At 44.2% G+C, this 26378-nt stretch overlaps 7 protein-coding genes across 7 annotated transcripts in view; 3 read left to right on the top strand and 4 right to left on the bottom strand.

The window, feature by feature from the left end:
* Positions 1 to 302: 302 nt before the first annotated feature.
* On the bottom strand, positions 303 to 2809 carry EAH_00003380 (hypothetical protein, conserved; the record flags this gene model as incomplete). The annotated part of the gene is made up of 2 exons (XM_013397476.1): positions 303 to 943; positions 1339 to 2809. The coding sequence occupies 2 exons, from the start codon at positions 2807 to 2809 to the stop codon at positions 303 to 305; spliced, it is 2112 nt and encodes a 703-aa protein (XP_013252930.1).
* Positions 2810 to 5332: 2523 nt separating this feature from the next.
* Positions 5333 to 8162, bottom strand: EAH_00003370 (hypothetical protein, conserved; the record flags this gene model as incomplete). Its single annotated transcript, XM_013397475.1, has 4 exons — positions 5333 to 5397; positions 5475 to 5729; positions 6087 to 6498; positions 7092 to 8162. 4 exons carry the CDS (start codon positions 8160 to 8162, stop codon positions 5333 to 5335), a joined length of 1803 nt encoding a protein of 600 aa, XP_013252929.1.
* Positions 8163 to 11983: 3821 nt separating this feature from the next.
* On the top strand, positions 11984 to 13469 carry EAH_00003360 (hypothetical protein, conserved; the record flags this gene model as incomplete). Its single annotated transcript, XM_013397474.1, has 3 exons — positions 11984 to 12016; positions 12210 to 12512; positions 12852 to 13469. The coding sequence occupies 3 exons, from the start codon at positions 11984 to 11986 to the stop codon at positions 13467 to 13469; spliced, it is 954 nt and encodes a 317-aa protein (XP_013252928.1).
* Positions 13470 to 15213: 1744 nt separating this feature from the next.
* On the top strand, positions 15214 to 20970 carry EAH_00003350 (B-box zinc finger protein, putative; the record flags this gene model as incomplete). The annotated part of the gene is made up of 11 exons (XM_013397473.1): positions 15214 to 15396; positions 16131 to 16365; positions 16583 to 16668; positions 18301 to 18366; positions 19052 to 19106; positions 19289 to 19356; positions 19533 to 19657; positions 19746 to 19851; positions 20043 to 20117; positions 20217 to 20378; positions 20572 to 20970. 11 exons carry the CDS (start codon positions 15214 to 15216, stop codon positions 20968 to 20970), a joined length of 1560 nt encoding a protein of 519 aa, XP_013252927.1.
* A 2-nt stretch (positions 20971 to 20972) lies between these two features.
* Positions 20973 to 21703, bottom strand: EAH_00003340 (hypothetical protein; the record flags this gene model as incomplete). Its single annotated transcript, XM_013397472.1, has 2 exons — positions 20973 to 20978; positions 21311 to 21703. 2 exons carry the CDS (start codon positions 21701 to 21703, stop codon positions 20973 to 20975), a joined length of 399 nt encoding a protein of 132 aa, XP_013252926.1.
* A 92-nt stretch (positions 21704 to 21795) lies between these two features.
* Positions 21796 to 24137, top strand: EAH_00003330 (hypothetical protein, conserved; the record flags this gene model as incomplete). The annotated part of the gene is made up of 4 exons (XM_013397471.1): positions 21796 to 21993; positions 22350 to 22448; positions 22860 to 23168; positions 23901 to 24137. The coding sequence occupies 4 exons, from the start codon at positions 21796 to 21798 to the stop codon at positions 24135 to 24137; spliced, it is 843 nt and encodes a 280-aa protein (XP_013252925.1).
* A 1452-nt stretch (positions 24138 to 25589) lies between these two features.
* EAH_00003320 (hypothetical protein, conserved) overlaps positions 25590 to 26378 on the bottom strand; it is a gene marked incomplete at both ends in the record, with an annotated part of 7514 nt that continues 6725 nt past the window's right edge. Inside the window, one exon of the mRNA XM_013397470.1 lies at positions 25590 to 26378. This exon is cut by the window's right edge and continues 216 nt beyond it. Within this exon, the coding sequence (XP_013252924.1) occupies positions 25590 to 26378 (789 nt within the window).

Raw genomic sequence — 26378 nt, 5'->3', positions numbered from 1 at the left:
CTTCTACAGAGGCTAAGGGGGCCCCGAGTGACCCCCGCTGCTCGCTGCATATAGCTGGGCGGTGGGAGTTTGAGTTATTTCGATTGAAATAAATTAAATTAATTAAAATATATTATTTAAATATATTATTCTGAACTTAAACTAAGTCTGAGAGCAGCAGTGTGCAGCAAGAAACATTCTTGCTGCCCGCAAAGGAGCGCAGGATCGATCGCTTAAGGCGGCGGGGCTAAACAAGCTGTTGAATAACTTTGTTTTATTTCTTTCAAAACACTTTATTGTAATAATTATATATTTAATTTATTCTATTTATTTATCTTCTTCCTCAAATTATGAAGAACAGATCGCCTCAGACGCAGCTCCCACACCTCCCCCTGGGTTGCTGCCTCCTTCTGCGTCTCCCAGGGTCGCAGCATAAACGGGGCCCCTTCTTCTGCAGCAGCAGCAGCTGCTGCTGCTGCTTCTGCAGCAACAGCAGGAGTTGCAGCAACTGCAGCAGCAACTGCTGCAGCAGGAACAGCTCCTTCTGTGGTCTGCTGCAACATCTCGTCATCCTTTAGAGGTGCTTGCTTCCCGGCTGGCCCCACTCCTCCTGTGAGAGCAGAAAAGGCTGAGCTCAGCTCTGTGGGATCGACGATCCCAGCGAATGTCAGAGCTTCCGGCGGCTTCGGGTGTGCGTACAGCTGGAAGGGGGGTCCATCTTCTGTGGGATCGACTGTGGGATCGTGTGCGGGATCGGGATCGAGCGTGGGATCGAGTGTGGGGTCGAGCGTGCAGAAGCGATCCCAGAAATCTTCGGCAAAGACGTCGACGGGGATCGATGAAGTGGGGCAGACGATCCCCAGCCTCCTGCAGTGTGCGAGCAGGCAGCAGCAGGAAGGATTCAGCACCAGCAACCTCTGCAGCAGCGCAGCTAAGTAGCTGTTAGAGTGAAAGCCATATATAACTGCAGCACACGCAAAGACAAACCCCACAGCAAAGACAAACGAAACGCATGCAGCCCCAACCAACTCACAAACAAACAAACAAACAAACAAACAAACAAACAAACAAACACGAGTGGAATGAAGTGCTTTTTTCTGTGTCTCCCCAGTCATCAATCAGCAACCAAAGCTACTCATGCAGCTTCGTTGCTGCAGCAGCAACAGCAGCAGCAACAGAAACAGCAGCAGCAGCAGCAGCAAGAAGAGGAAGAAGAGAGACGTTGCCGTCCCTCCCCCACTGCTTCCACACTGCTGCTGCTGCTGCTGCTGCTTATTGTATGGGTTCATTTGCTGCAGCGTGTATATTTATAATTATTATGTGTTGTGCTGAATGTGCGTTAGGGGGGCCCCTGCGGACCATCGGATGCAATAATGAGGTCAAGGGCCCCTCTTTGTTTTAGTGTCTCCTTTTCTTCTTCTCTCCAATCAAAACGGTCTCCAATAGGGGCCTCCGGGGGCCCCATGCCCTCAGGGGGACCCCGAGGAAGGGGCCCCCCCGAGTTAGGGGGCCCCTCAGTACCCTCATCATAGCGCACTGACGAGAGGGGCCCCCAGGGGCCCCCCGTCTCCCAGTCGAGTCTCCTCACATAGACCTTCACGTAGGGGCCCCAGGGGCCCCCTGAGGGGCCCCTCTCGTTACTGCATGCTTCCTCTACTACTTCTTTATGGCCGCAGGGGCCCCCACAAGCATTCTGGGGGGTGAGGCCCCCAAAGAAGTTCTTTAAGAGGGCCCCCAGCAGCTCCTGATCCACCTGTTGGGTCTTCTCGCATATCTCCAGGGCATCTTCATTCAAATCAGTCAAATATACCTCCACACACAAATCTAACAAAGAATCTGAGGGGCCCCCCCGAGGGGCCCCCTCAGCGGCCTCACCAGGGGCCCCCACAGAAGACCCCTTAGGGGCCCCCACAGGGGTCCCCCTACAGGGGCCCCCAGGGGCCCCCCCAGGGAGTCCTCCAGGGAGACCATTAGGGGGCCCCCCAGGGGCCCCCACAGAGGGCCCCCCAGGGGCCCCCACAGAGGGCCCCCCAGGGGCCCCCATGGGGGCCGTTCTTAATGCTTCCCGGATCAGCAGCCGACGTAAGAGGGGCCCCATGAGGCCAACGCCACTGCCTAATTCGAGGACCCTAAAAACCCTTCGCTTTCTGCAAGGGTCTTCTATTGGGGCCCCCGTTGGTGCTTGAGGGGGGCTCCCCTGGGGGCCCCCCTGTGGGGCCCCAGAGGAGACCTCTTCAGGGGCCCCCAAGGGGCCCCCCACTGAACCAGTAGGGGCCTCTGGTGTAGCGAGAGGATTGCCTTCATGTGGGGGCCCCCTGATGCATGTACTAGGAGGCCCCCTGCTGCAGCAATTAGGGGGGCCCCTAAAGAGTTGTGTATTATTAAGAAGGTAGTCCCCCAAAGTGATAGCAGCAGGCCAGAGGCCCTTCCCTACCCTTTTGATATCTTTAGGCTGTTGCTGCACAATAAAAAAGTAATCCAGAGCTCCTCTTCGTAGCTGTTTCGTTAACTCCTCTTTACTCAAAACCAGCGTAGAGGACATTACTACTCTTGAGGGGCCCCCATTAGAGCTCTCCTCTTCAGGGGCCCTCTGGGAGGCCCCAGGGGCCCCAGGGGGCCCCCCAACGCGCGAGGGGCCCCTTGGGAGGCCTCGGCATCTAGGGGGTTCAAGGTCTCCATCTGCATCAGCGAAAACAGCATAAGAACCCTGAGGTGTATCCTCAGCATCTCCCCTTACGGGGGGCCCCCCAGGGACAGCTGCAGAAGGAGAGACAGTCGTAGAGGTGAGAGCAACTGGGGGCCCCCCAAAGGTCCAGAGAGTAAAAAACATTAGCAGCAGCAAAAAGAAAGGAGGGCCCCCAGCAACAATGAGAGGGGCCCCCTTAATAATATTAATAATAATAATAATAGTAATAATAATAAACAGAGGGTGTATTATATTGCACTTCTTAAAGAGACAAAAACAATTCAATGGGGTTTTATAACTCTTGATGCTGTGGGCCCTTCTTAGGGCCTGGGGGCCCCCAACAGTATCAGGGGGCCCCTGGGGGGCCCCCTTGGAGGCCCCCCTAGGGGGCCCCCCTTATGTTTTGTTTATTTGCTTGAATTGTTTTCGAAGTTTTTAATTTTTAAAGACTATTTGAAGTATAAATAAAGGAAGGAATTGGAGGAGGTGCCTATACACCTGAAGAAGATAGCTTAACAAACACTCTCAACCAACACCTAGGGCTTCGTTCGTATTAATAATTATATATAATAAACATATGCATGCATGTATTATATGTATATATATTATATATAGAACTGTATATGATATATGTGTACATACAAATGTGTATGAATAATATATATATGCATAATATATAATTATATATATATAATATATTATATTATCTGTCTATGCTCTGTTGTTTTCTTATGACATCTCCGGTTACGCACCCATGCAAGTTCAGACTGGGGTGGCTGCCCCAGGGTTTAGGGTTTAGGGTTTAGGGTTTAGTTTAGGGATTAGAGGGGCAAGAGTACGAAGCAAACGACAAAAGAAGAAAGCAAACTGAGGAGTGTATATAAAATATTATAATAATATTAAAACTGAGGTGTAACACAAACAGCAGTTGTCTCTGTCTCTTGTCCAGTTGGCGTCTCTCTGTCTCCTATTATTTCATTTTATTTTATTTTTTTATTTACTTATTATTATTATTATCGCTGTAAATAAGCTTAAAGGGCCTCTATGCTACTGTCTCCTCGGCTGTGTCTTTGAGGAGACAGGAGACACTGCAGCATACTCTTGAGGTTGTTGTTGCTGCTTCTGCTGCTGCTGCTGCTGCTGCTGCTGTTTGTGCTGTTGTTGCTGATGCTGCTGGCTGCAGTTGCCGAGGGTTTAGGGTTTAGGGTTTGCGCTGCAAGCACCAAAAATGAGTGAATAAATAAAAAGAGTCTGCAGGGGAGTCAGTGGCTGCGTTTGCTGCCGAGGGTTTAGGGTTTAGGGTTTAGGGTTTGTGAGTGTTGGTTTAGAAGAGAAGCCCCGCTGTGCTTAGGAGGTGCTGCTCCCTTTGCCTGAGATGGTTATTGCTGCTTCTGCTGCTGCTGCTGCTGCTGTTTGTTGCTGCTGCCCACGGAGACAGCTGATGCCCCCTCTCTACGAGTTGCTGCAGCGGGGGTATTTGTAACAAAGGGGTTTTAAGAAAGTCATCAATAGAAGAAGAAAGACTAAGAAAATCTCCTAGATTCATATGAAGAAGAGATGTAGGTATTTTGCTGCTGCTGCTGCTGCTGAGGAGAGCTCCCATAGGCTGCTGCAGCAGAGTCTGTGGTAGCTGCTGCGCAGCAAAGAGAGACCCTAAGCTCTTCTCTCGCAGCTCAGGAGACAGCTGCTGCAGCAGCTCTCCTTCAGGAAGCACTAAACCTTCTACTGCACCAGCGAGGGTTTTAAGAGATAATAAATCCTCAATGCTCCCTCTCCCCCCCAACTCAAACCCAGACAAATTAAACGGCCCGCGTAGCAGCGGCAAATCAATCAATCCACCCTAACACACATATACAAACGGCTTAAGGTTTAGGGTTTAGGGTTTTAGGGTTTTAGGGTTTAGGGTTTAGGGTTTAGGGTTTTAGGGTTTAGGGTTTATGGTTTTGGGTTTAGGGTTTAGGCTGTAGGGGTTTTAGGGGTTTAGGGTTTAGGGTTTAGGGTTTTAGGGGTTTACAGGAGTGGGTGGAGGGTTTACAGTGCAAGGGGTATAATCGAGGGTTTAGGGTTTAGAGTCTAGGGTTTAGACTGAAGGGTCTAGAGCCCAGGGAGATTAGAAGTAAGAATGAAGGGATAATAATGTTCAGGGTTTAGGGTTTAGATTTGAGAGCGTTCTAATTAGGGTTTAGGGTTTGCATGCGAGTGGTTTCCAGTTAAGGGTTTAGGGGATAGGGGGTTGAGGTGTATGCGCAGCTGCAGCAGGGTTTTGAGGGGCTAGTTAGTTGAGGTGTATATACACCTGGAGTCTCCTTCTTGGGGCTAATAAGCCTGCATCTTCTTCATGTGGTTTGTGTCTATATAAAGAAGCTAATATCCCTGTTGCTGCATTTTCTTCAGTTCTTATATCTGCTGCTGTTGCTGCTGCTGTTGCTGCTGCTGTTGCTGATTCTCCTTCACCAGGTGCTGCTGCTGCTGCTGGGGAGTCTAAGCCAAAGAGTCTCTGCACTCTGTCTCCTGCTATATTCACAGCCTGCTGCAGAGTGCTTGACAGATTCAAAGCAGCGTTCAGCGCCTCATCCACCGACACACCTGCAGCAGCAGCAGCAACAGCAGCAGCAATAGCAGCAGCAGCAATACAGTAGCAGCAGCAGTAGTAGAAGCAAGTAAAGTTCAAAGGTGAGGAGTTTGAGAAGCGGTGTCAAACACCAGGGTATGCTGCATACTGCTGAGCCCTCCTGGTAAACCCTAAACCCTAAACCCTAAACCCTAAACCCTAAACCCTAGGCCATAGAGCATAGAGGGTAGTGTTTACCTTGAGGGTCTGCAGCGGTTGCAAGTCCTTGAGGTAAAGAAGAGTTAATTTTTTGTTTAAGGGTTTCAACTGCTTGTTGGAGGTCTGCTGAAAGCACCTCTACGCGCTGCTGCAGTTTAGAGACAGCTGCTTCAGGAGACACTAGAAACGTGGGGAAGGAAGGAAGAGACAGCCCAAGCGGGCAGTCGTTGCTGCTGCACTGACTAAAGAACTTCAGAGGTGTAAAGACACCCGGTGCCAGCTCGCGGGGGACCCCTACAACAGACAGAGACATATAACAAAGAGGTAAACAAACAATAATAAATTTTCAATAAGGGTATGCTCAGACACACTCGCTAAGAGACAGTAATAGAGACAGAGAGAGACGCATCTGCATATAATATATATATAGTTATATATATATATATATATATATATATATATATATATTCATGTATAATATATGTATAATTTATAGACAGAAATGATAAAGATATAAATATAGAGATATAAGCAACAGCGAGGTAAACACAGAGACAGACGGCTTTGGTTCTGTCTCTGTCCCTGTCTCTGTCTCTGTCTGTCTCCTTCTGTCTCCTTCTCTGTCTCTGTCTGTCTTTTGTTTTATCTTACCGACAATAGGGAGAGTGAAGTTGAGGAACTTGAGGTTAAGGAAGTCTTCAGGTGTCTCTGCAGCAAAGATTGGGGTGTGGGGTGTATGTGTCTCTTTGGAGACAATCTCAGGGAGACTCTTTAGAGACTGTTTAAGTTGTGAAGAGACAGTAGAAACTATCTTAGACAGAGAGCTCTCCTGCTGCTTCTGCTGCTCCTTCTGCTGCTGCTGCTCCTGCTGCTGCTGATCCTGCTGCTGCTGCTGCTGAGCGTTTGCTGCTGCTGTCTCTCCATTTAGAGACAGGGCAATGCGAGGAAGAGACACTAAGCTCAGCACCGGGCCGAAGAGAGACTCTGCTTCATACCCTAGCACAGACAGCCGACTAAGTACGGGGCCCTTTACTGCTGCCCACAGCCCTGAAGTGTCTTCGATCTAAGTAAAGAAACAAATAAACAAACAACTCTAATAACAATGCATGCATGCAGGTGTATGCATGCATCTACTACGAACAAGCATTAATAATAACTGTCTCCTCCACAGCCCTGGCCTCGCCTCTTCCTTTCTTTTCTTTTGTTTCTTCCCTGAGCATTTGTATATTTTATTTATGCATGCATGCATTTATTGAGGTATTATGTTTGATTAAAGTTGAGGCTGTGAGAGGAGAAGGAAGAGACTGTAGATTAATCGGGTGGTCTCTAAAGAGACAGCAGCAACTAACTGTCTCCTTTTGTCTCCTCCTGTCTCCTCCTGCTATTTTATTTAACCTCCCCTACGCGGACGCCCCATCCTGCTGTCTCCTTTTAATATCTATCTAACTGGGGGCCTGCTTGCTAGGGTTTAGGGTTTAGGGTTTAAGGTTAAGGTCTTGTTTAGGGTTTAAGGTTTAGTGTTTAGTGTTTAGGGTTTAAAGGCATAATAATAAACTTTACGGTTTAAGGTTTAGGGTTTAGTGTTTAGGGTTTAAAGGCACAATAGTAAAGTCTAGGGTTTAGGGTTTAGGGTTTAGGGTTTAGGGTTTGTAGTACCTGATAGGCAGAGAAGGTGGCGAGGGGTTGAAGAGGAAGTCTAGCAGGTAGATGAACGCCTTTAAGAATTGTAAATGCATCAGCAAAAAGAATGTCTCCTTGATGAGAGACAACGGGGATATAGATATCTGTGATATTAGCAAGGAGACTGCTGTCTCCTGTCTTTGGTCCTTCATCTGCTGCTGCTGCTGCTGCTGTTGCTGCTGCTGCTGCTTGTCTCTTTACTACCACAGGGATAAACAAAGACAAACCCTCAGGAGACACCGGATATTCAAACTCGGTTGGTAGTTTAAATAATTGCGTGACAGCATTTAGATCAATAAAATCTAATGAAGGAAGAGAGACAGAGAAAGGGCCTCTGAGGGGCCCCACACATGCAGCAATAAGATCTCTAAGTGCTGCAGGTAGATTAGGGTTTTGTTGCAGCAACAAAGACAGCTTTCCTGTCTCTGCTAATTCAATTAAAACAGCAGAAGGGTTAGGGGCCCCTGCTCTTGCTGTTAAATCTTTTAAGAAGCGCTGTACTTGTTCTAATTCAGAGCTTGCTGAAGGGATAAACTTAGGTACTGCCCAGGAATCAGGTAGTACAGCTAAAAGAAAGCGTCTCTGCATATCTGTCATGTATCGCAGAAGCGTATCCATTCGTAAAGCCCCAAGCAGCATCTCTTCTTCATTCTCCTGCTGCTCTTGCTGCTGCTCTTGCTGCTGCTCCTGCTGCTGATCCTGCTGCTGATCCTGCTGCTGCTGCTGATCCTGCTGTTGCTGCTGATCTTCCTGCTGCTGCTGTTCTTGCTGCTGCTGCTCCTGCAGCTGCTCCTCTGCTTTGTGCTGCTGCTGATGGTGCACTGAGTGCTCTATCTCCTCGGAAGAGACTTCTAGAGGAGGAAGGGCTTCTACATCATCTTCGTCGACAGATGTAGAGGCAGTGATATCGACAGCATTGGCTTCTTCCTGCTGCTCCTGCAGCTGCTGCTGCTGTTCTGCTGCTTCTGCTGCTGCTTCTGCTGCTGGCTGCAGCAGGGCGCCAGCTAAGGCGGCGCCTACAACAAAGGACAGCCACCGCCTCCCCATATTGAGATTAAAACAGAAGGGGTTCGATGTAAATTTCTTTATTTAAATGTCTTTAAACGAGAAAAAGAAGAAAGTTCAAACGGAAGAAACAGCAAACAAAAGCAGTTTTATAGGCTATAAAGACCGGTGCGGTGTACGCGAGCCTCTGGGGGCTCTCTCTCCCCTTACACTGTTTAGTTTTTTAATTGAAATACCCCTTTAATACGCTTAAATCAAACACATAATTATATTAAACGATTAATAATGCGCGAAAAATAATATAACAAACCAAGAGGCCCCTCAGCCAGAGCGACAGACAGGTGGGGGGGTATGTACAGGCGGGACAGCGGTCTTCTCTATCTCAAGATATTTGTCTATCTGCTGCGTCTATAAAACTTTATTCTCAATTAAAAAATAATAATTTCTTTTGTTTACTTGATATTATCAAGAAAATATTCAAGGAAGATGTATGCAGAAGAAACAAATTGCTTGTTAACCGGTGTGCAGACACTGCCGAGACACCCCAAGACCACCAACGGTGAAGAGAAAGGGAAGTAAATAATCATTAAATTTTTTTAAATTAATTAAATAACAATCTAATATAAATAAATAACTTAAATTATTTAATTATTTCAACAAATAATGCTGCAGTATATGCAACAATGCAGCAGCATACACAAAACCCCTACGGCCGACCGTGCGGTGTACAGACACCTCAGAGCAACCATTTATTAGGCTCTCAAATACAAAGCGTAAACTAAATATATTTCTTTCTTCAGACAAAGGGGACATCTCTTCCTTCTTCTTTCTCTGTAGGGGCCTTCTCTTGCCTACAGAAGGAGACAGGTAAATACGCAGTACCCTCTGAGGTGTCTCTTCAACTTTGCTTTTTGTCTTTCGCTTCACCATACAGCATGCGGCTGCCTACAAACAAAAGAGAACAGGGATGGGGGCTTTTAAGTGGCTGGTAGCTGCGGCTACCTATCTAGCTATCTATATAGCTAACTGTATGGATAGCTAGCTAGCTAGCTAGCTACCTAGGCAGTTAGCTAGCTAGGCAGTTGGCTAGCTAGCTAGTTGGCTAACTGTAGCCAGCCAGCGGCCATCTCAACAGCGCAGTGTCTCTTCAATGTATGCTTCTGCAACTAAAGGAGACAAAGCGCTGCCCCCTGCAGTTTGCTAAAGAGAGATAAGCTTGAAGAGACACAGACAGCAGATACAGTTGAGAAGACAAAGCAGCAAAGAAAGTGAAGGGCACTGCCAGAAGCACTCCAGTGTAGCTGCAGCAACTGCAACAGCTGCAGCAGCTGCAGCAGCTGCAGCAGCAGCAGCAATTTGAGAGATAAGCTCAGCACCTTTATAGGGTTGTTGCTGCTACGCTGCAGCAGCAGGCATTAAGTATAACAGCAGCTACAGACAGCAGCATGAGCTAACACCTGCGAAGACAGTTTAAGGGATTTCGTTGCAGCAGAAAAGAAAGAGCGAGAGGAAGCAGATAGACAGCAGATGTTTGCTGCTTCTTCCGCCTGTATGTCTATATATACACCCCAGCTGTTCTTGAGGTTCTTTTGTTGCGGTTCTCTAAAGAAGTCTCTCAGCAGCAGATTTAACGCTATTTACACGCTGCTGCAGTGGGGCTTAACACTTACATCTCTTACCGACAATACACCTTAAAAGAGGACAACAAATGCATCGTCTAGACTTCGGCGTAGCTGTATGTAAAATGAATATTTATTAAGGCCTAGAGAGCTGTTTAATGAAGGCTCCCACAGCAGCAATTGTTTTGTTACAAGCTCATCAGAGAAACCAGATATCTTTCTTCCGAGGTTTGTGAAGATATCCCTTTGGAGACGTAGCAGCAGCAGCAACAGCAGCAGCAGCAGCAGCAGCAGCAGATTGACTACAGCAGGTAGTTTGCTGCAGCAGCTGCATGATGAACGGGTGTGCAGACATGCAAGGAGCTCCCAGACCTGCATTGTTCTGAAAGTAAAGCAAATTTACATGTAGAATACTGAGTTTATATTAAAAGAAATTTTGAGGTGTACGTACAGCTGAGATGCTGCACACGATCGGCTGCCGGCGGTGCCTGGACCACCGGGCGCGAGCCGTTGAAGTAGAGGGAAGCGACTAAATAAAGGAGTTTTGCAAGGAAAAAGGATAAAAAATTAAATTAATTAATTATAAACTTTATTTTTTTATAATTATTAAAGTGTATGAACGGAAAGAAAGAGAGATCAGCAGCAGCCGCCTGTCGATGTTTAGTCGGTGAGGCTTTTCTAGAGCGCCCGTCGATAGTAAGGAGTAGAGCTGTACTCTTTTGCTTCCTTTTCTTGTTTTTTCTTGTCCTTTTAATTATAAACCCGTATTATTTCCATTAAATGTTGTAATAAGAGGAAAAAGAAGCCGTTTATCTTTCAGCAGACCGCCGTGGGGCTGCGGGCGAGAAACACTGCTGCATATCTTTCACAGTGTTGCTACCGCCGCCTTTAAGTTCTTTTCTTTCAGCTTTCTTCTCTTTAACCCTAATATAGACAGTTGCGAAGGCACAGCTGCAGCAGTCGCCTTCTCTCTATTTCCTCGCAGCTGCTTCAGGGCTGGGCCGGCCCACCGGCTGGTTCTGCTGCTGCAGCAGCTATACACCAGATGATGCATTATCCTATGAGACAGAAAGGGAATGTAGATGAAGATACACCGCACGCAAGCCTCTCCTCTCCTGTTATCGTTTACTTCAGCAGCGTAGCTGCTTCCTGTTGAGTTTCTAGCTGCATAGAGCGCAGGGAGAAGCTTGCTGCTGCATTACTTGTTTGTGTTTTTAAGAAAAGAAGTTAAGTGAAGGGCATTGCTGCATCTCTTCTGCGCTGATGGTCTCAGTCTTAACTCCTGCGTTGCTGCAGTTTTGTTTTGGCGGCCATCAGTATCGGCTGCCTGACTTACGCAGCAAGCAGCACTGAAGATAGTTGTTCTTGTTGCTGTGATTCTTATTGTTATTGTTATTGCTGTTGTTGTTGCTGTTGTCTGCTGTCAAGACACCTGAACGAAGATGTTCTTCCCTGATCCTGCAGCAATTGCTTGTTGTGCTGCAACATGTGCATGCGGCGTTGGTAGTTTTTGTGCTTACCGCAATCGTCAGTCAATTCCTCATCCGTCTGAATGCAGCCTCATTGGTATTTGCATGCGAAGACTCGGCTGCCATGATCACGATAAGTTTGATATGCTCGTTGAAGTACATGATATTCTAAATATACAGGGGAACGGGCAGTTCTCTGTCGAACTCCAAGCAGGCCGCTTCTTCGCCAGGACATCACAGGGAGAAGCCATCAAAACTCGCGTTGAAATACAGGTACGCGCCCATATGCATGCATGTATGCATGCATGCATGCAGGTGTATGCATGCATGCATGCCGATGGATTATGCATGCGTGCATGCACTTGGACTTTTAGAACGAAGGGAAGGGGTTTGGGCGAATTCAAACAACAAATGCATTGATGATAGAGGTCTTTGATGTGGGGTTCAAGATACTAGTTGTTAGGGAGATTGTGCAGTATGATTTACGCTTGCTGCTGTACTATTATTCTGTCAGTAGATGGCTTAATAATAAACTTCGTTTGCGTAGGGTTCTGTGGGGAGATGGGGCTTTGCTTGTTGATGTGAAAGGAGTTGCGGGTGCTCTTTGAGGCTTCAGGAACGGCTGACTCTACACGTGCGGCAATGCGAACGGGTGATTTATGTACGCGTGCTGAGGCACGGAGTAGTGGGTACAGAAGCAATCGGGGAATGCAGCATAAAAGTGAAGTCCGACTTAATTGATGTTGGATTTCCAAAGAGGCAAAGCTACGCCATGATGAGTGAAGGAAAAGTTTCCTGCAAAGTTGTCGTGAGTTCTGAATGCAGATTCAAGTTTCACGATCTTGCATTCATGTTGAAAACGAAGGGAAAGCAGAAGAATAACTGCGGAAACCTTTGAAAAAAAGATATTTTTGAACGAATAATTTAAAATATAATTGAATTTATTGAATAAAATCTTCAAATAATGCGTTGTTAAGGCATTTTGCGTTCTGATTTTTCAGCTTTCTTTCCACCGTCTAGACACCTCACATGTGAATCTCGGGGAGTACCAGATGTCGCCTTTGATTCATCAAGCGCTTTTGCATGCACAATATGAAGCGGAAAGCCGTGGAGAGCCTTTAAAAATAGACATTAATAATATGAGTGATCTTCAAAGACTTCGTTTCTTCAGTAAAGTCTTAGAAGGACCTCTTAAACTCATGAGTTCTGTAGGCGGGTCGTGGATTCCTCTTTATTTTAAAGCTACAGAAAGACGCAGCGGTAAATGGGAATGGCAGTACTGGAATTCAAAAGAAGAATGCTTGGTGAGTATGCTGCTTCATCTTTCTATCTTAAACAAACAGAAACTCTCAACAAACATTGCAAGAAAAACATATTTGCTGCGACTGTCAATTTCTTCCTTCTGCACGAGCGCATCTTGCGTTTAAATGGTTCTGTTTGTTTTCTTTTCCTATTTCTCTCGAATCACCAGCGAAGGTATTGCCGTCTACTTGGGCGAGTAATACATTTAATAGGTTTTGTTTGTTTACCTTCTCTAGTAGCTGCAAGCAGCACTCGGTAGCGGCGTGAGACCTGAAGACGAGAGGATTGCGTTATTTGTTTTTGAATGCATTAGCAATGCATATATTTGTTACTGTATGCAGGCTGGGGAGAAGAAGAAGGGGGGATATTCATTTTTAGCAATAAGTTTGGTGCTTCCTGACAAGTACGACCGCAATACATTTTATGTCCGCTATCACAATTATCAAGGCGTTCATGATTTGTTCTTTAGGCGAGTAGATCGTGACAGAAACCTGTGGTCCAATGGTCTGTATGAATTCATTGAGAGGCTTCGGGAGTATCTCGAGAAGTCTCCAGACCTCCCTGCAGCAGAAGCATACTTTGAGAAGAAGCTCAGAGACGAAGAAGCAGAGACAGACGGAAAGCATGCAGGGAGACGCAAACGCAGCAGCTCAAGACACAGCACCAGAGGTAGTAGAGCTGGAGATGCTCTTAATAAAAGTAAAATACAAGACTTATCAGATATTAAACGTATAGCAAGCCCCAGACAAACTGCTGCAACTGAACAAGAAAGACCTAGAGTCGCTCAGCTTAAAAGAAGAATGGTAGAGGGGCTAATGATGGAATCTGTTAGTAGCGATGATAGCAATGATGAAGAGAAGTCAGTCTCAGATACTTTTAATAAGCCAGTTAGAACTATAAACTCCTCCGCATCTACCCTTCATGGAGAGCGCAGCAAAAACTACTCTAGCGATGAATAAAAAAAACACTCTGCTGCATCCACAGACAGCAAATGCATGCATGCAAGCAATGCAATGCATGCATTCATTAGCCTCACAGGTTTAGGGTTTATTTCTTCTCCGCTTGTGTACACCTCTTCAAGCGTCTACATATAAATAAGTAAATATAATATATATATACATATATATGTGTATATATAATGTGAATATTCTATTATATGTATTGTATATATATAATACCTGTATATATGTATATATGTGCATATATACACCACAGGTGCTCGCGTCTGCAGTGTATAGGCAGCTGTGTTTTTTGAGGTTTTTGCTGAGCAGTACAGAGTGTACAGTATTATCTATTTATGCTTTTATCTCGTCTTTGCATGCAAGTGAGATTGAAGCAGAGGCCTGCAGCAGAGAAACTCTATTAGAAACATATTAAATGCGCTGGGGTGTATGCATATACACCCCAACTGCATTTCAATGAACAAGACAACGCTAAAGATTGTCTTCTTGTCTTTCTTCCTGAATCTTTATGAAGTTGTGTACATTTGTATATAAAGAGACTTATTTGCTTAGCTTTATATACTTCTATCAATAAACAAATGCATTAATATAACTGAACAATGCAGTGTATAGGGAGGTCGGCGTAGGCGAGTAGCACACAGGTAAAGCCACAGAAAAAGAAAGGGTTTATTTACAAAACCCTAAACCCTAAACCCTAAACAAAAGCAGAGAGACATTTAAACACATAAATATATATGCGGTTCGATTGCAGCATGCAGTTAGAGTAAGCGGGGGGGACGAGCGCTTGCTGTAGACACCCAAACCCTAAACCCTAAACCCTAAACCCTAAACTCTCAGTTGCTGTACAGCCCTACTCTCAGCTGTAAATGTTAGGAGAAAGCGAAGGAGGAGCTGAGGAGGCGAGCTATGAAAGTTAAAGCAAAATAAAGATAATATAAAATATAAAGATAATATAATAGATGTGCAGGGCTCTCTAGATAAGGAACCCGTAGCAGCCTATGAGTAATTCGTTATGAGTTCTGTTTAATGTATTATTAGAGTTAAAACAAATAAAATTAAAATATATCAAAGACATTCATCTCTTCATGCATGCACAGCTTGCAGCAACAGAACCACTGCCGATCCCTCTCAATACTGCTGTACATTTAAATGGTTTGTATTGAAGAAGGGTGTATAATGAGTAATTTAGGAATAAATTGTTTAAATTTGTTTGTTTTCTTCTCAATTAATTCGTTTATTTAAGTGTTTTTCTCATAAACATAAAATAATTCGCTGTACATACACCGTGGATCGCGCCACCGGCCTCGCATGCGAGGCATGCATTAATTAAACTTCTTCCGTATAAACAATATAAATTATTTAAGCATATTAAATGAATTAAATTGAATTAATTAATGTTTTTGAGTTCTTTTTTCTATGTTTTTTGCCGCCATTCTCAATATATTTTGAGCATACTTTCGTCTTAACCGCTGTGGGTTTGTGCGGTTGTACTCGTTCTTATGTTTTGTTTTTTGTGTTTTCTTTGCAAAATAGAATAAATATATTTGATTTAAATTAAATTCTTTATGATAATTAAATTAAGACTGTCGCCTTCAATGCTTTTCTTCCTTCTCTTCTGACTGGGGGGCACTGGAGCTGTCTATACACACCAGTGGTGTTGGTGTATGTTGTCTTCTACTGATTAAAATATGTTCGTTTTTTTCCGTTTTTGAGTTTATTTTAATGCATTTGTTTGTTTAAAATGGATTTAAGGGCCCTAGACGAGCCTCCACCATTGGAAGTAACTCAAATTAACGATATAAACATACTTTCTTGCTGGGAGCAGTGGCTGAAGCTCTCCTTCGGCACTTCAGACCTTCACATCGTTAGAGCCTGGAATCTTAACTCCCGTGCAACAGAAATTGCATTTGAGGCTCAGGCTCGGGTGAGCAGCACAAATAATAACTCAATATAACTCGTCTCTTGTTGCTAACTGCTTCTTTCTTCTCTACCCTCTCACACACATCGCAGCAGCAAACAGCAGCAGCAGCAGAAAACTGCATCAAGCAGCAGCGGCACATTGCAGGTAATAGCGACCGGCATCAGGTAGCAACACATAGAAGCAAACAGCAGCATGCAGCAGCAGCAGCAGCAGCAAACAGCATCATACAGCAGCAGCACCAGCAGCAGCAGCAAAGGGCATCAGGCAGCAGCAGTAGCAGCAGCAGCAGCAGCAGACAGCATCAGACAGCAGCAGCACCAGGCAGAGGTCAAGCATAATGAGCGCAGCATAATTGATTGTCTTCTCTGTGCAAGCGCTAATGGAGGCTCTGCTGCTGTGTTGGGATCGTTCGACTCCCGATCCCTTCCCCTAGGACTCAGCATGCTTTTCTTGTTATTGTTATTATTGTTGTTTTTATGTTAGTTAGTTAGTTAGTTAGTTAGTTTGTTTGTTTGTTTGTTTTGTCTGTCTTGTATGTTTGTTTGCTTGCTTGTTTTGTTTGTTTTGTTTTGTTTTGTTTGTTCGTTTATTTGTTTGCTTGTTTTGTTTGTTGTTTTGTTTGTTTGTTTGTTTGTTTGTTTGTCGCTGTCCTTCTTCTTGTCTTTCTTTTATTATTTATCTTTTAAATATATTAATGTTTGATAGTATTTGTTTTCTTTGTATGTGGGGTGTTGCAGGCTCTGCGTGGACCCGTGTTATATTCATTTTTAGACTGGGATCGGATCCCAGGCTCTCCTTCTTTTGAAGATGTTCTTAAGGGACACCGATTTGGTTGCAACTGGAGAGACATTATATTTCCTGTCGGTGCTCTCGAGGCCCCCAAGGGTTTTGCTGCTTCTCCTGCTGGGGCTTTCAAAGTGCTCGTCTGCAAAATCGCTGCAGGAAGCACTCTTGCACATCAAGATGCCGAAGGTATGTTTAGGGTTTAGGGTTTAGGGTTTAGGGTTTAGGGTTTAGGGTTTAGGGTTTAGGGTTTAGGGGAGTCGGGGGATTTCTGCGCGTATGCAAAATTGAAAAATTGGGGAGGCTAGATTCGTACACAGTCTTAAGGTTTGACGGTTTAGGGTTTAGGGTTTAGGGTTTAGGGTTTAGGGTTTAGGGTTTGCGGTTTTATTGGGCCTTTGCTTAGGAGACTTTGAAAAGCGAGAGATCCCAGCAAATTATTCTTCGTTGGCGCATGTGCTGTCTTCACCCGCAACAAATGAAGCGAAGCAAGTTCTAAACCCTAAACCCTAAACCCTAAACCCTAGGCGTAGCCGGACTCGCACAGCGTCGATGGTTAACCTTTTCTGTGCGGTAGCTCCCCTCTTCTTCTCTCTTTGTATGTTTCATCTTTATGTTTATTGTTTATTGCTTGGTAATTATTAATTATTAATTATTAATTATTAATTATAGTCAATTATCATTTATTATTTATTTACTATTTGTTATTTATTTATTTTTATTTTTTTTATTTTTTATGCATTGTTTTGTTTTTGTGTATTGTCATTCGTCTGCCAGCTATCATTTTTTTAACTTATATAAAATATAAAATATATATTTTTTATACTATTTATATAATACTTAGTTATATTATGTCTGTAAATCTATATATATATATGTAATATATATATATATACAGCATATTATATTATTTTGTAATGTACATATAATATATAACATATAAATAATAAAATATATTATACAGTATATTAAAGAATATATATATATATATACACCCTATATGATATAAGATAAATAGGAAGTAAATAAAATAAAAATATATATATATATATGTGTGTGTGTGTGTAAATATAAACTGCATGCAGGCAGCTCCGAGCTCTGTATCGTATAAAAGAAAGCGTCCAAGTCTTAGGAAACACAATATTAGAGTTTTGTCTGTCTCCTCTTCTAATAGAAGTTTCTCTTCCTTCTTGTGATTTATGCGGGCTGCTAGCAGCCTCAATCTTCTGCCCTGCAGATAAGGCACATCTCTGTGAAGGCTGTGATAGGAGACATCATTCTGCTTCTACTCTTTTAAAGAGACACAGGAGACTCCCTATTGCACATGTATATTTATATTTATATTTATATTTATATTTATATTTATATTTATATTTATATTTTATTCTTATACTTATAGTTACTCTCTGTGAAAGCTGAAACAAGAGACATCATTCTGCTTCTACTCTTCTCACGAGACACAGGAGACTCCCTATAGCACATGCATATTATTATTATTATTATTACTATTATTATTATATATATGCATGCACCTATCATTATATATATATATATATATTTATATATATGCCTCTCATTTGGTGTCTCCTTGTATATCTTTTTTTGCTGTCTCCTATTCTTTTTTTTGCTGTTTCATTTTGCCGTCTCCTCTCTGCCAACTCCTTTTATCTATTTTATTTACTGTCTCCTTTTATCTTTAATTTGCTGTCTCCTTTATCTCTTATTTACTGTCTCCTTTATCTCCTATTTACTGTCTCCTTTATCTTTTATTTAGTGTCTCCTTTTTTTCTTTTATTTGCTGTCTCCTTTTTCTCGGTTGTCTCCTTTATACTTTATTTACTGTCTTCTTTATATCTTTTATTTACTGTCTCCTTTATACTTTATTTACTGTCTTCTTTATATCTTTTATTTACTGTCTCCTTTATATCTTTAATTTGCTGTCTCCTTTATCTCTTATTTGCTGTCTCCTTTATATCTTTAATTTGCTGTCTCCTTTATCTCTTATTTGCTGTCTCCTTTATATCTTTTATTTGCTGTCTCCTTTATATCTTTTATTTGCTGTCTCCTTTATATCTTTAATTTACTGTCCCCTTTATATCTTTTATTTGCTGTCTCCTTTTGCAGTCTCCTTTTCAATTTGGGCAGTGCCCCAATCATCCTTCAGAAATGCTCGACTGCGTTTGTATGGTGGTAGGTTTATCTCTTTTATCTTTATTTTTATTTTGTTTGTCTCTTTGTCTGTCTCTTTTATCTTTATTTTACTTTGTCTGTCTCTTTATCTGTCTCTTTTATCTTTAATTTATTTTGTTTGTCTCCTTCTCTGTCCTTTTTTGTTTTTTATTTTGTTTTGTTAATCTGTTTGGCTGTCTCTCTTATTTTTTATTCTGTTTTGTCTGTCTCCTTTTATCTCCTTTATGTTTTATTTTTGTGCTGTTTCTCTCCTTTGCTGTCTCTTTTTTTGTATTTGTTTTTGTCTGTCTGTCTCTGTCTCTGTCTCTGTCTCTCTCTATGTCTGTCTCTGTCTCTGCCTCTGTCTCTGCTTCTGTCTCTGTCTCTGTCTCTGTCTCTGTCTCTATCTCTGTCCCTCTATCTCGGTGTCTCTGTCTCCTTCTCTTTATCTCTGTCTCTCTCTCTGACTCTCTCTCTCTTTCTTCTTTTTGTTTATTTCTGTCTCCTTTTGTCTGTCTCTGTTATTTGATTTGTGTATATTTTGATGTCTTCTCTTTTTTTGTCTCCTTTTGTTTATTTTTTTTTGTTTCTCTTAATTGCACTCCGCTGTCTCTTTTGTAGTGCTGCAGTTTTGCTTTTAACTCCTCACCATGTGGTTTAGGGTTTAGGGTTTAGGGTTTAGGGTTTAGGGTTTGTTCTGTTTTAGTGCTTCGTCGCCCTCTGCCCGCACTGCATTCTCATTGGTCATCACTCGGCAGCAGGTCCGTTTAGGGTTTAGGGTTTAGGGTTTAGGGTTTCAGGGTTAGGGTATAGAGCTTACTAGGGTTTACATTTGGGGGTTTAGGGTTCCTCAAGTGGCACATGCATGGATCAACGGGTGATGGTTTAGGGTTTAGGGTTTAGGGTTTGGGGTTTAGGGTTTAGGGTTTGCGGCTCTCTTCAGATTTTTCTGAGCATCCCCTCATTTCAACACTCGACGCGTACAAGATGAGCATGCAAGGCACCTCCCCAGTAAACCCTAAACCCTAAACCCTAAACCATAATCTCTAAACTGTAAACCCTCAGCTTCACATCTTCGCCGCGTACATTGACGTGGCGTAGTGGTGGTTGAAGCAGTGGATGGAGATGGTTCTGCGTGTGGCCAGGGTTTAGGGTTTAGGGTTTAGGGTTTGTGGTTTGTGGTTTAGAGCGAAGAGGCTGTGAATCTGAGGCGAGAGAAGATTATAAAAGATCTGCAAGAAAACCACCGGCTGTTGGCTCGGCTGCATGCAAACTTTGCGTCTGTACACCGGAAGATAGATGACTCGAACAAGTAAACCCTAAACCCTAAACCCTAAACCCTAAGCCCTAAACCCTAAACCCTAAGCCCTAAACCCTAGCCCGGTGCTTCTGCTCTGCAGGGCTTTAATGGACCAGCTGCAAATCATAAAGAAGAAACAAGTCGGCTTTCTTCAGGCTCTCAAGAGGGAGCTGCTAACTGAGTGTCTCATCATTGAGTGGATGGAAGTAAACCCTAAACCCTAAACCCTAAACCCTAAAACCCATGTCCTGGTGGACTGAGAAGCGTTAGGGGTCTCCTTCGAATTCAGGCGTGTCTTGTTCGGAGTTTAGCATGCGTGCGGGTGGTCTAGGGTTAGGAGAATAGGGTTTAGGGTTTAGGGTTTAGGGTTTAGGGTTTAGGGTTTGTGGTGTTTTAGGCTTTCTTCTCGCATTTGCGGCTGGCCTTGGGTCCCTCAGATTATCTGAGCTACCAACATCGGCACGACTTGTTGGTGAGTGCAAAAAAACTTCCTTTATTTAATTAGGGTTTTGCAAGGGTTTAGGGTTTAGGGTTTAGGGTTTAGGGTTTAGGGTTTAGGGTTTGTGCTCAGGCTGCGGATTTGTTTGGGGGCCCCGTTCGCATCGAAACCTCGAGAGAGTTTTTGCCCCCTTGGACGACAGAAAAGCTCTTTCTTGACGGAGGGTTTAGGGTTTGCAATACCCCCTTTTCTGTTCCTGAACTAACTGCCCCGCGCGTCGCAGATGATGACCTGGTTAGGGTTTAGGGTTTAGGGTTTAGGGTTTAGGGTTTAGGGTTTAGGATTTATGGGGTGGGGGGTCTAGGACTTCGCGGCAGAACGCGCGAGCGACGCGAGCGCATGCGCGCGGCAGCGTTTCTACTACTAGGGTTTAGGGTTTAGGGTTTAGGGTTTAGGGTTTAGGTGCGTGTTTGGGGTGTATGTACAGCTTCGGGTGTTTCTGAAAGGAGTTGAGAAGACGGGGAAGCGGCGGTTGAAAATTAAAGAAGTAAAAGGTGTATCCAATAAAAATGAAGTAGAGTTTATGTCTAATGATGAAGACGAAGACGAAGAAGGAGACAGCAGCAGCTCTTTATCAGGTCTGAAGAGAGAGGGGATTAGGCAGCTGTCTCTCTTTGTGTCTGTCTCTTTATCTGTCTCTCTCTCTGTCTCTTTATCTGTCTCTTTATCTGCCTCTCTGTCTCTTTATCTGTCTCTCTGTTTCTTCATCCGTCTCTCTCTCTCTATCTGTCCCTCTGTCTCTTTATCTGTCTCTTTATCTGTCTCCCTGTCTCCTTTGCTGCATCTGTTGTCTCCTGATCAGTGTATATACCCGCACCCTAAATAAATCTAGTCCTGACCACCCCCCTAAACCCTAAACCCTAAAATCTAAACCCTAAACCCTCGTAGTTATTTGTTGTTGCAGAAGGAGACCGTGATTTTTTTTTGTTTTTCATCTGAGCGCAGTATAAAATGGGTCTCCAGTGCCGTATCTCTTAAACCCCTAAACCCTAAACCCTAAACCCTAAACCCTAGGTCGTGTCTATTGTTTGGTGCTGCAGAAGGAGACAATGAATCTCAGTGGGGTTTGCTGCTAAGCCAAGCAGACGACGGGGCCCCTGGGCCTTGTGTCCCCTCTCTTTCGCGTCTTCTTCTGTTTCCCGATGACTCTGCTTGTCGCAACCTACCAAGCAATACAATTCAGAATAATATGCAGTCAGAAGGCGAGCCTCTTGCTGCTGCTGCTCCTGCTGTTCATGCTCCTGTTCATGCTGTTGCTGCTGTTGCTGTTGATGCTGCTGTTGCTGTTGATGCTGCTGTTGCTGTTGCTGCTGATGCTGTTGATGCTGCTGTTGCTGTTGATGCTGCTGTTGCTGCTGATGTTGCTGCTGATGCTGGTGCTGCTGTTGTTGCTGCTGCGCTGTTGTTTTTGTTGTTGCTGCTGTTGTTGTTGCTGCTGTTGTTGTTGCTGATGCTGTCATTGCTGTCGTTGCTGTTGCTGCTGCTGTTGCTGCTGCTACTGCTGCTGCAGCATCTGATGCGATGTTGCTGCCTGCTAGGGTTTGTTGAAACTTCCGCATGTGCTGCCTTCGCCAGTGATCAATGTTTAGGGTTTAGGGTTTAGGGTTTAGGGTTTAGGGTTTAGGGTTTGTGTGCAGGGGAGAACATAGTGATGGCGGAGAGGGACTTGGAGGGTCTCCCTGCATTAATAAAGAAAACAATTAAAGCGTCAAATGAGAGACAAAATGAAGGTTTAGCAGAAGAGAACTTCTTAATAAACCCAATCAACACTCTACCCAAGGAGACAGCTAAAAGACTGTGGAGTATTGCCTCAGACCTCAACTTCAGGCCCCTCTTAGTTATACTCAAAGTAAACCCTAAACCCTCATAAACCCTAATTAACTCTAATTCGTAAACCCTAATTAACCCTAATTCGTAAACCCTAATTAACCCTCATTTATTAATGCTTTTTCATCCCTGTAAAGCCACATTCATAAACCCTAATAGTTAAACCTCATCCATAAACCCTAATAAACCCTAACGAGTAAACCCTAATCAACCCTACCGAGTAAACTCTATTAAACCCTCATTCATAAACCCTAGTAGGACAATCCAAAAGTCTTGTGCTTCCGCTCACCGGGAGCCTCACGAACTCGGCTGTGAGAGACAGCAGCAGACCCATGCAGCCTAGGGTTTAGGGTTTAGGGCTTAGCGTTTGCTGCGCAGGCTGCGGACAGACAGCAGCTGCCTGATCTCATGCGGGAGGCCTGTCGTCTTGCTTGGTACATGCGAGATGTTGAAGGGTTTATCAGGAAGCTCCTCGAGGTCTGCACTAGGGTTTAGGGTTTAGGGTTTAGGGTTTAGGGTTTAGGGTTTGTTGTGCAGTCTGGGGTACATATGGCGGTTCGGGCGTTCTCTGCCCTGAGGTCGCGATGTTGCTTATTTAATTATTTAATTATTTAATTATTTATTTATTTATTTATTTATTTATTTACATTTATTTATTTATTTATATTTATTTGTTTATTTGTTTGTCTCTCCTTACCATCATCCACTTTATTTTTACTTCTTATTTTGTTTGTGTTCAATTTAATTTATTTTAATTTAATTAATTTAATTTAATTTAATTTACTGTTTATTTACTTTATTAGGATTAATGTATTTAAGGTATTTAAAAGAAAATAAAAATAAAAGTAAAATAAATAAGACAGATTTATTATTTTGTTTGTTGTTCAGTTTGAGTTGGAGTGCGTGGGTCATCTGCCGGAGTCTCTATTTTTGTCTGTCTCCTCACTGGTCGGCTGTCTCTTTAACTCTTTTTTCTGCCTCCCTCGGCCTCTACTTCGTTTAGAAGATCGCAGGTGGTTCTTTACTATATTAGGGCCCCCATTAGCTGTTCTCAGTCGTGCTATTGCTGCTCAACAGCAGCAAAAGCAGCAGCAGCAGCAGCAGCAGCAGCAGCAGCAGCAGCAGCAGCAGCAGCAGCAGGGGTTGGGGGACGATGAGGGAGAAGATTTGTTGCTAGAAGCTCCATTGAAGTTGTTTGTAAGCTTATTAATTAAAACGCAATTCTCGTTAGTACCATCATCTGTTAGAGGCCTATTATATATGCTAACCGATAGTATAGATGCTCGCAGGCAGCAGGAGCAGCAGCAGCAGCGGCAGCTGCAGCAGCAGCTAGAATGGGGGTTCGAAGCTTCAGCAACAAGATTTCCTGCTGCTGCACCAGCAGCAACAAATGCTGTCAGTGATGTTGCTGTTGCTGTTGCTACCCAAGTGCTGCTGTCTTGTTTGTTTGTCTCTGCACTCCAATGCATGAGAGAAGAAGCTGTAAATGCAATGCAGTCGGCTATAGCAGCAAACAGCAGCAGCAGCAGCAGCAGCAGCAGCAGCAGCAGCAGCAGCAGCGGGAGGCGAGGGGGATTGTCTCTACCAGTTGCTGCTGAGGAGACAGGCAAGACAGCAGCTGAAGTTGGTGTACAAAAAGCAGCAGAATATTTTAAAACCCATGAGTGTATCAAACCCTTAAGGGTTTTAAGTAGAGGCATCAGACGGCTTAGCTTTTTCTTAGGTGATAGGGGTGTACAAGCATTGCTGCTAACTAAAGACCTTCATAGACGTACAGCAGAAGAGACAGCTCTGCTGCAGGTGCTGCAGGAGGAGACAGAAAGGCTTAACTTAAAAGGAGACAATTGCTTTATCGGTGAGCTTGCTGCGCAGCTGCTGCAGTGGATGAGGAGACAGCTACAAGGGCCTCGTCTGCTGTCTCTGCTGCAGTGGGAGTCAGCTTATGCTGCTGAAGCAGGAGAAGCAGCAGCAAACCATCTGCTGCAGCATGTGCTGCTTCTTGATAAACAATCGAGGGAAGGAGACACTCGAAACAACAACCAGCTGTCTCCTCAGGACCTCAGCAGCATTCATTTTAATCGTCTCCTTCAGCTTGCTCTAACTGCTGCTGCCTATACACACCCCAACACCCAGCACACCAACTATGTCAATCAAACCCATACTTAATCTATCTTTATATATATATATATATATATTATATATATATTATATATATGTTTATATATATATGTTTATATATATATAGTTGTTTATATATATATAGTTGCTTATATATATGTGTGTTTGCATATATAAATGTATATATGTATATATATATATATATATATGTTTAAATGTTTATATATATAAATGTATATATATGTTTATGTATATATATATATAATATATATATATATATATATATATATGGTGTACATCTATCAACTAACAAACACCGCATCCATAAGGAGTATTATTAAAAAAATAATAATTAAATGACTTTTCTTTCCGCAGTAGGGGCCCCCTAATCCTTAGGGGGGCCCCCAAAAGGGTAGGGGCCCCCAAAAGGGTAGGGGCCCCCAAAAGGGTAGGGGCCCCCAAATCCTTAGGGGCCCCCATATTGTTAGGGGCCCCCTAATTCTTAGGGCCCCCTAATGGGTAGGGGCCCCCTAATTGTTGGGGGCCCCTAATGGATAGGGGCCCCCTAATTGTTGGGGGCCCCTAATGGATAGGGGCCCCCTAAATGGTAGGGGCCCCCTAATGGGTAGGGGCCCCCTAAATGGTAGGGGCCCCCTAATTGCATTATTCATATCTTTTTTCTGTAGTGGGGGCCCCCAGAATTATAATTTTTTTTGGGGTCTTATGATGCAATCCGACTGTCTCCTTTTTTGTCTCTTTTTACTGTCTCCTTTTTTAAATTGATTGTCTCCTTTCTTCGCAGTATATGTTAATTGTCTTATTTATTATTTTAGACAGTATATGTAAATTGTTTTATTATTATATGTTTTTTTAATGTTTCTCTTCTATGTTGTCTCTCGTCTTTATATTATCTCTCGTCTTTATATTATTTCTTTGTTTTTATACTGTCTCTTCTTCAGTGCCTCTCTTGTTATTTATCATACTTTCTTTTGTCTGATTGTCTCTGTTGTTTATTGTCTCCTTTATTTGGTGTCTCTTTTATCTATTGTCTCTTTTGTTTGCTTCTTCAATACAGGAAGGAGAACGAGCAGCAGGGGCCCCCAGTAGGGGCTTTGAGGGGCCCCCGTGGAGACAAGCTAAACCCTAAACCCTAAACCCTACACTCTAAACCCTAAACTCTAATTACCTTCGAAGTGCGGGCAGCTAAACCCTAAACCCTAAACCCTTTTTTATTAAAGAGTTCGAGGCTAGGCTCCAGCAGACAGCAACAAGACAAGCAGTAGAAAGCAAAAGAACATAACTCTATAACTGTCTCCTTTATCTGTCTCCTTTGTCTGTCTCCTGTCTCCAAGACGTCTTTAATAAAAGCGAATGCAACAATGAAGGAAAAAATAAACAAAAATAAGTTTAAAAGTATAAACAAAACAACAAGCGGTATAAAGAAGAAATAAATAAAATAATAAATAAAACAATTAACATATACTGTCTCCTTCGGGGCCCTCAGGGCCCCGATTGTGAGCGGCCACCCAAGGGGCCCCTCCCTACCCGTCTCCTCCTTTGAGAGGTGGGGGCCCCTTGGGGGCCCCCACAGGATTCAGGATCTCCTGCTGCTGCTGCATCATCAGCAGCAGCTGCAGCAGCAGCAGCTGCTGCTGTTGCTGCTGCAGTGGGGACAGCCCCCGCAGAATGGGGGTACGCCTGCCTCTCTACCTGTCTCCAGCTGTCTCCTGTTGAGAAGGCCTTCCTTAGTCCTTCTGGGGCCTCTCCTTGCATTTGCTGCTGCTGCTGCTGCTGTTGTTGTTGTTGCTGCTGCTGCTGCTGGTAGGGGCCCCCTATCAAGGGGGCCCCCATGCCCCAGCTGTACTGAAAGGGGGCCCCACCCCCCGATGGGGGCCCCCCTGAGGGGGCCCCCAATGGGGGCCCCCCCCCAACACCCCCTGTGCGTCTACGCTGCAGTATCCAGCGAATTGCATCTGCTGCTCCTTTAATGAGGTGTACAGCGAGCGCTGGCTGCTGAGAAGGTGGGAGGGAACAGGGGGCCCCCTGCTGCTGCCCAAAGAGAAGAGAGGGGCCCCCAGGTGTTAGGGGGGCCCCCCCTCCAAGGGCCCCTGGGGCCCCCAAAGGTGGGGAGAAGAGGGACCCCGAAGCAGTCCCTTGCTGCTGCGAGCTGCACACTGAAGAGGAGACAGGAGACTGCTCATCTCCATGAACAGGGGGCCCTTCTCCTTGCCCTCTAAGGGGTCCCCCTAGGGGGGGGCCCCCTACTAGAGGGGGGCCCCCTAGTGGGGA

This window comes from Eimeria acervulina, genomic scaffold, assembly GCF_000499425.1.
Source record: "Eimeria acervulina Houghton genomic scaffold, Eah_scaff12, whole genome shotgun sequence".
Classification (NCBI taxonomy): domain Eukaryota; phylum Apicomplexa; class Conoidasida; order Eucoccidiorida; family Eimeriidae; genus Eimeria; species Eimeria acervulina.
This window is presented reverse-complemented; position numbering and strand designations above follow the sequence as displayed.